This window comes from Lonchura striata, chromosome 4, assembly GCF_046129695.1.
Source record: "Lonchura striata isolate bLonStr1 chromosome 4, bLonStr1.mat, whole genome shotgun sequence".
NCBI lineage: Eukaryota > Metazoa > Chordata > Aves > Passeriformes > Estrildidae > Lonchura > Lonchura striata.
The window spans coordinates 12,878,071-12,886,305 of record NC_134606.1 but is presented as its reverse complement, the minus strand read 5'-3'; the positions used below and the strand labels follow the sequence as shown (position 1 = coordinate 12,886,305).

The 8,235-nt window shown below is 45.3% G+C and overlaps 1 protein-coding gene across 1 annotated transcript; it reads right to left on the bottom strand.

Annotated features, from left to right (window-relative positions):
• Positions 1–2,325: 2,325 nt before the first annotated feature.
• On the bottom strand, positions 2,326–7,191 carry CYTL1 (cytokine like 1). The gene is made up of 4 exons (XM_021554345.2): positions 6,788–7,191; positions 4,657–4,701; positions 3,164–3,292; positions 2,326–2,989 (listed from the first exon to the last, which is right to left on the bottom strand). The coding sequence occupies exons 1-4, from the start codon at positions 7,004–7,006 to the stop codon at positions 2,906–2,908; spliced, it is 477 nt and encodes a 158-aa protein (XP_021410020.2). The 5' UTR covers positions 7,007–7,191; the 3' UTR covers positions 2,326–2,905.
• Between the last annotated feature and the right edge of the window lie 1,044 nt (positions 7,192–8,235).

Sequence of the window (8,235 nt, the reverse complement as noted above, 5' to 3'; positions counted from 1 at the left end):
TGGGAATAAAATATACAACACCTGCGAATGGGGATAGACTTAAAGTCCATTCAAGTATGTACAATCCCCAAAGCACCAACTTGCTTTTTGCAGCTTCTGCAGAACTAGGATGAACCAGTGCAGAACAGAGCTGTTGGTAAGCAGCCATGCTGAGTGTACTGCAGTGTCCCCGTCAGTCAAGAAAAAGCTAAAGTTACTAACAAAAATATTGCAAATAAAACAATGCTTTCTATTTCCATTTCCAAAGACTTCTTGCAAGATATTTAGTACTAAGTAAATTAGATTACATTTTATTCACAGAAGTAACCAGCTTGAAAGAGGTGAAAATATATTTGGAAGATGGTTGAAGGAATGGGAACTTCACAGGAGAAATCTGGAGTTAGGATCACATATTTTATCAAAATATCTCGGGAAGGTTTATTATCCTCAGTAAAGAAAAAGAGAAGTTTTGAGAAGATCCATGAGAAACTCTTCATCAAATACTCAATTTCAGAGAGTGTGTGTCCCTGGGGAGGAAAGCAGCAGAGCAAAAGTGCCACAGTTACCAGCACGTGAAACACATCTTGCTCTGCAGTTTGCTTGCCAAGTGACAATGCAAGCTTTACAACAGGCCAATCTTTAAAACCTGTGACATCTGGAGGTAGAAAAAACAGCCAAAAATTAACAGCTTCTTCTGCCAGTTTCCAAGAATGTGTACTGTCCAGTCCCTGGGTTAGCTTTGTAAGCACTATGGCCTGTGGTGATTGTATCACACTTTCTTGCAGGGTTCATCCATGGTTGGCTTTGTATAAAAATATGAAAAAACAGAGGCTGTGATGTGATTTTGGTACTTTTATGGAAGTGGATGGAACTTGATGTTTTCCCAGCAATGCTTGCTTCCTCAGGAGGGGTCCCAGTCCTTGGTTAGAGGGAGCAAAAATTTGAACATGGAGTCTGACAGCAAATTGTCCAACTCTACCTGTGTTTCTCCTTGATCCAGGGACCTGCCAGTGCTTACACACTCCTTCTGTGGGTACCAGGATGCCTGCCAGCATGCTGAGAGGTGCCCCTATTGCAGAATATGGGTGTTGTGGAAGGACTTTGCCTTGGGCATGTCCTGTGACACAGAAAAATAGGTATTGGTATCTCTAGAGTGTGTTGGATCTTGTAGAGGCTTCTGGCTTGGAGAGAAGGGCTCTGAAAGGCAAGGAAAGCAATGATTTTCCTGATAGTAGGACTATCTGAGCTGTTGAACGTTTTTGGGTTCAGCCTGGTACAAGATTAGATTGCTGAGTTGCTACTGTCTCTACCAGATGCTTGTAGAGATACTTGAGTGAAACCACTGCAGGCAGAATGGCTCATTTAAAGGATTATTTGGGTTAGCATATGAGGACTTAATCTTCAAGAGGGAATTACAAAGTCTGGTAGGCACTTTCCTTGAATGTACACTTAGAATTGAAACAAACTGGAAAGAAAAGCACTTGTTTATTTCTTCCTCCTGGGGTCAGATTTTCCACCCTTATTCTATTCAAAGGCACAGTAAAATTTTCTATGGCTAAAATCAGACTAGTAGTTTCAACAAAACAAAGTGATTCCATAATGAAGAAAAAATGCTTTCCTGCCCACCCCCAGCACTCTTTTGGCTTTGAATTATTCTTATTATTCACTTATTTACATAATGGTTGTCAAACATGTTGATTTGTGCCATCAGAATTGTCATGTAAACACCCAGGTATGGAAGATGGGGCTTTTATAAAACATGGTGAGATCACTGACCAAGTCATGAGGGTTGGCAGTGCTGTAGCTGAACAGTCAACAAATTCTGTTCTGCAGAGAGAGGAATTACTTGCACATGGGAAGGAAGGGATTCTCTGAGGTAACAGCAGCTACTTCCAAGACTACGGGGAAGATACTTTCTATTCTTGGCACCAAAGGTTGGTTGTGAAGGTCTGATGTGCTGCACATTCTGAAGGCACCCATGACTTTGGAATTACTGTCTGGAAGTTTTATTAATCCCACTGGTTCAACTATATGGGCTATGTCTCAAAAAACTGTCTGAAATTTTAATAGGCTTTCTGAGCCTCTGGCTCAGAATTTATCTTGCAACCCAGAAATACTATTAAAAACGAATCACTAATTTAATCAAACAAATTGTTTGTAGTATAGAAAAATTCTACCAGTAGAAGCTTACACACTGTCAAAGCATGCAGAAACAACAAAGTTTGCATTGCTATGGAAACAAAGGTTATGCTGGGAAAAACAACTTGCAAGTGGCTGTGAAAAGTAAGTTTATAAGTGTGACACCTTTCAGCTTGATCTTGAAAGACATATTGCAACACAAGCATCTTGGATTAGAAGATTGTTTTTATTTAGTTTTCCACAGAGACATGTTTCTTTCACCTCTCTTCTCACAAATCTGACATCAAAAACTATCAAGATATATATATATCTGAGCTGTACAGGCAGAGAAATCTGCCAGTACAGCATTACTCTTCTTCTATCAAACATTTTAAGAAAAACAAATATGATCCCTTCCATGCCTATCTAATACAAGAAAAACAGCTAAGTCAAGAGGGAATATATATATCTGAGAATATATATATTCATGAAAGAGTAAAAAATAAAAAAAAAATCTAGTTTCTGATGTTTAAACAAAACATACTTTATACATTTGGCTAAGCTGAAATATTGTACCTTGCCAAACGAAAAACTGCTCCCTAATGGTAGGTTCCCTAGCAGCTCAGTAGGTATGCAAGGCATGCAATTCATTTCCTGCCAAGGCAGAGAAAAATGGGTAGGTCTGAGATTATATTGCTGGTGTGCTTGAAAAACATCTTAGTTGTTAGTGTTATAGACTGCATATACATATTTTGACTTTTTGTCTCCTCGAAATTTTCCCAGGTATAACTTTTGGGTTAACTGTCTTTTAGCTCTCAGTGATGGAGTGTTCAATGGGAGGTGAAATAGGAATTTCCAGAGCATTACAGTCATCAGTGAGGAACACCAGGTCCTGGAGAAACAAACAACAAACAAACAAAAAAAAGTTAAAAAAAAAGGTAAGATTTATAAGGAGGAAGGCAGAAGATAGCACAGTGAGAAGCTTGGGGCTGATCCAGTTTTGGTGGTCAGTGGAGACAGGCAGGGCTAAAAGTGGGACTGTCCCTGATGATGCATCTTGACCTACCCTTCTGCAGTAGGAGATCAAGATGGTGTACAGGCTCCGGGCTTTTTCCTTCAGCTCATTTACTTCAGCCACTCTGTCACACCCAGGGTAGGCCACAAAGTCACGGAGTTTTGCCAGCACACAGTAATTCTGCAAAGCATGCAAAAGAGGTCTGTGTAACTCTGCACAAATACAGATTTATGTTCCTTGTCCACCACTTCCAAAATTCTTGCTGCTATGTGGGAACCTTGAATTCCTACCTCTGTGTACATGTAATCTATGCAATCTTTAGTCAGGCAAATTAATCATCAGTATTTGATAACAAAGATGTTTGGTCCAAATAAGTGCTTGTAAAATTGCATATATACACAGTCTTAGTCTGCCAGCTAATTTCTCACATGCTTTAGGAGGCAGCAGCACCAATACAATCAAATCTGCTCCCATAGTAGGTGAAGTATTCTACAGAGTAGGTGCACTATCTCACTTTTTAGAGAGCACCTGATTTAGCAGATGAAGAGATTATCAAGATCTCACAGTCTTGATTCCTCTGTTCCTGCTCAATAGCAGAAACCATGACCAGTCCTGATTTTTTCAGGGTAATTTTTACCTCAGACTTTGTGTTATCAAAATAAAACACAGACAGAATGAATTTCACAATCTCCTTGTGAAGCAGGTAAATAAATATCCCAGTCTTTGCTTTCAAACCAGGGAAACTGAGGCATTGGAATCACATTTCTTGGTCTTTGTCACGATGTGAAACACTGGCAGCTCTGGAATTGGTATCTAGAATGTCCTGAATTACAAGACTTGGTGTAGTTGCTTATTGAAAAATGTGTCAGAAATTTGTTTTGTCTGATATTTTCTGTTTTTTATCTACTCTGTTGAACACTGGAAAAAGAAGCAAAACATATCAGATACCCCACTGCAGAACACTAGGACACTAACTATGTATGCAGGTTACTTTTTCTTAGCTGGGAGACAGCTATTGCTTTTTTTTCTCAGTTTCACACTTCCATATCCTCAGGCACATTTTTTTCTTTCTGTATTCAACAAGTAGCTCTTTAAAAGAGAAAAAGCCAGCAAGGTATTCCTGCATTGCTTTTTATTAAAGCTAAATGCCAAAACCCACTCAGGATATAAAATGAAGTAGATTTATTAAGTGAAGAAAATTAATTCTGCATTTCTTCTTTTACACTATTATTCAACATTCTGTTGTATTTATTTAACTTCTGAAAAGGCTCTGTCACAATAAATTAATTGTGTGCATATGGTATTAAGTAAAAAACATTGATTTCCTAGTTTTAAATTTTTTAATCAAGTAAAATCTCAGAATGTCCACTGGGATTTTAATAAGGTTCAAACTAACTTAGTTTTTCATCACTCAACTATCTAGTTAATTAAACTTTTAAAAACGCTTTTAAATCACTCCTCTGGGGTATACTATTGAGAGTTATTCTCACTTTTCATTAACTGCTTTTACTGCACAGCAGGAAGAAAGAAGTGTGCAAACTTACGTGTATGTCCAAGTACAGCCTGGGCAGCGTCCCCACGCACGAGTCCTGCGGAAGAAGGAAAGCCACGCTGCGAATTTGTTTTGAGAGAAATCTCTGTCAAAAGCGCCATGCAGGAGCAGTGCCCGTGCAGGAGCAGTGTCCCTGCAGGAGCAGTGTCCATGCAGAGCAGTGTCCCATGCAGGAGCAGTGTCCATGCAGAGCAGTGTCCATTCAGGAGCAGTGTCCATGCAGAGCAGTGTCCTGTGCAGGAGCAGTGTCCATGCAGGAGCAGTGTCCCTGCAGGAGCAGTGTCCCGTGCAGGAGCAGTGTCCATGCAAGAGCAGTGTTCACGCAGGAGCAGTATTCATGCAGGAGCAATGTCCATGCAGGAGCAGTGTCCCTGCAGGAGCAGTGTCCATGCAGGAGCAGTGCCCGTGCAGGAGCAGTGTCCATTCAGGAGCAGTGTCCATGCAGAGCAGTGTCCTGTGCAGGAGCAGTGTCCCTGCAGGAGCAGTGTCCCTGCAGGAGCAGTGTCCCGTGCAGGAGCAGTGTCCATGCAAGAGCAGTGTTCACGCAGGAGCAGTATTCATGCAGGAGCAATGTCCATGCAGGAGCAGTGTCCCTGCAGGAGCAGTGTCCATGCAGGAGCAGTGCCCGTGCAGGAGCAGTGTCCATAAAGGACCAGTGTCCCTGCAGGAGCAGTAGCAGTGTCCCTGCAGGAGCAGTGTCCATGCAGGAGCAGTGTCCATAAAGGACCAGTGTCCATAAAGGACCAGTGTCCCTGCAGGAGCAGTAGCAGTGTCCCTGCAGGAGCAGTGTCCATGCAGGAGCAGTGTCCATAAAGGACCAGTGTCCATAAAGGACCAGTGTCCCTGCAGGAGCAGTAGCAGTGTCCCTGCAGGAGCAGTGTCCATGCAGGAGCAGTGTCCATAAAGGACCAGTGTCCATAAAGGACCAGTGTCCCTGCAGGAGCAGTAGCAGTGTCCCTGCAGGAGCAGTGCCCATGCAGGAGCAGTGTCCCTGCAGGAGCAGTGTCCGTGCAGGAGCAGTGTCCCTGCAGGAGCAGTAGCAGTGTCCATGCAGAGCAGTGTCCATGCAGGAGCAGTGTCCATGCAGGAACAGTGCCCATGCAGGAGCAGTGTCCGTGCAGTAGCAGTGTCCCTGCAGTAGCAGTGTCCATGCAGGAGCAGTGTCCGTGCAGGAGCAGTAGCAGTGTCCCTGCAGGAGCAGTGTCCATGCAGGAGCAGTGTCCGTGCAGGAGCAGTAGCAGTGTTCATACAGGAGCAGTGTTCATGCAGGAGCAGTAGCAGTGTTCATACAGGAGCAGTGTTCATGCAGGAGCAGTAGCAGTGTCCCTGCAGGAGCAGTGTCCATGCAGGAGCAGTGTCCGTGCAGGAGCAGTAGCAGTGTTCATACAGGAGCAGTGTTCATGCAGGAGCAGTAGCAGTGTCCCTGCAGGAGCAGTGTCCATGCAGTAGCAGTGTCCCTGCAGGAGCAGTGTCCCTGCAGGAGCAGTAGCAGTGTCCCTGCAGGAGCAGTGTCCATGCAGTAGCAGTGTCCCTGCAGGAGCAGTGTCCCTGCAGGAGCAGTAGCAGTGTCCATGCAGGAGCAGAGTCCCTGCAGGAGCAGTGTCCCTGCAGGAGCAGTAGCAGTGTCCATGCAGAGCAGTGTCCCTGCAGGAGCAGTGTCCATGCAGGAGCAGTATCCCTGCAGGAGCAGTGTCCATGCAGGAGCAGTGTCCCTGCAGGAGCAGTGCCCATACAGGAGCAGTGTCCCTGCAGGAGCAGTGCCCGTGCAGGAGCAGTGTCCCTGCAGGAGCAGTGTCCCTGCAGGAGCAGGAGCAGTGTCCCTGCAGGAGCAGTGTCCATGCAGGAGCAGTGTCCCTGCAGGAGCAGGAGCAGTGTCCCTGCAGGAGCAGTAGCAGTGTCCCTGCAGGAGCAGTGTCCATGCAGGAGCAGTGTCCCTGCAGGAGCAGGAGCAGTGTCCGTGCAGGAGCAGTGTTCATGCAGGAGCAGTAGCAGTGTCCCTGCAGGAGCAGTGTCCATGCAGGAGCAGTGTCCCTGCAGGAGCAGTAGCAGTGTCCCTGCAGGAGCAGTAGCAGTGTCCCTGCAGGAGCAGTGTCCCTGCAGGAGCAGTGTTTAGGAGGACTCACCGCAGCCTCGGAGGCCTGCAGCTCCTGGAAGGACGCTGTGATTTCCCTGCTCAGGGCCAGCACCCTCGAGTAGCAGGTCGGGGGGGCTGCGCTGGCCGGCAGGGCAGCAGAGAGCGCGGCCGTCAGGAGCAGCAGCATCTTCATGGTGGGGTTTGTCCAGAAGAGGAGGAAGGGAGGGGAAAAATCACTCCCACTGGTCAGGTAGGTACTGCAGAGCATCAGCGAGTAAGCTGGACAGATCAGGTCTCAGTTAAATAGTCTCCCGCACGAACAGGAAGAAAGGTCTGGGGGTGGTCCGAGCAGCCGCTGCCGGCTTAAATTTCCTGCCAGCCTCAGGCAGGGCTGCGAGCGCCTTCCTGCCCGGAGCGGGGAAAGAGGGATGAGGGGAACAAAAACAACACCACTGGCTCCTGTCATTCCAGAAAGAAAACAACCTAGTGAGCATCTCAAACAACAGAAATACGTGTAAGAAAAAGCACAGGGCTCTCCGAGTGTCACAGGCCCTAATCCTGTATGTGCTCTGGCACTGCGTCCCTTCTCTGAGCTGTGGGACTACATAGGCTGCGGATGGAGAGAAATCCTTCCGAACACCAGGCTTCCCCAGCTCAGGAAGGACATGGACCTGTTGCACTGCGTCCAGGGGAGGACATCAAGTTGATTAAAGGGATGGAGCAGCTCTCCTATGAGGAAAGGCTAACAGAATTGGGATTGTTCTGCCTGGAGAAGAGAAAATGTTGGGGTGACCTAATTGCAGCCTTCCAGATCTTGAAAGAAGCCTACAAAAAAGATAGAAAGGAACTTTTTGCAAGGGCAGATAGTGACACGACAAGGGGGAATGGCTTCAAACTGAAAAGGAATACGTTTAGGCTAGATATTAGGAGTAAATTTTTTCCTGTGAGGTTGGTGAGGCATTGGAACAGGTTGCCTCTCGAATTTGTGGATGCCCCATCTACACAAGTGTTGAAGGCTGGGTTGGATTGTAGTCTGAGCAAGCAACCTGGTCTAGTGGAAGGTGTTCTCATCCATGACAGTGTGGTTGGAACAAGATGATTTTTAAAGTTGCTTCCAAAATAAGCCATTCTATGATTCTATTATTCACAATTTGTCAATCAAAACAATAGTGCTTGTGATGGCTGCTTGGGAAGACCCATATATTTACATATTCATAGTCTCAAGCAAAGTGAATACTTCTCTATGTAGCTGTGATAAAAGTATCAAAGTTATTTTGCTTTCTAGATTGAATTTATGAGGCTTTGTTCTTTTATTAGATGCCAGATGGAGCTGAGAAATCCAGATGCTGGCATGCAGGCCTGAAACTGAACATATGTTGTTTTATATGTTAATTGTCCTGTAAAATGGAGGTACCCTTGAATGAAGAACTGGTTATTTTGAAAGTTATGCCACCCCCAAATTTTTAAATTCAGATTTTAATAAGGTATTGGCTAAAA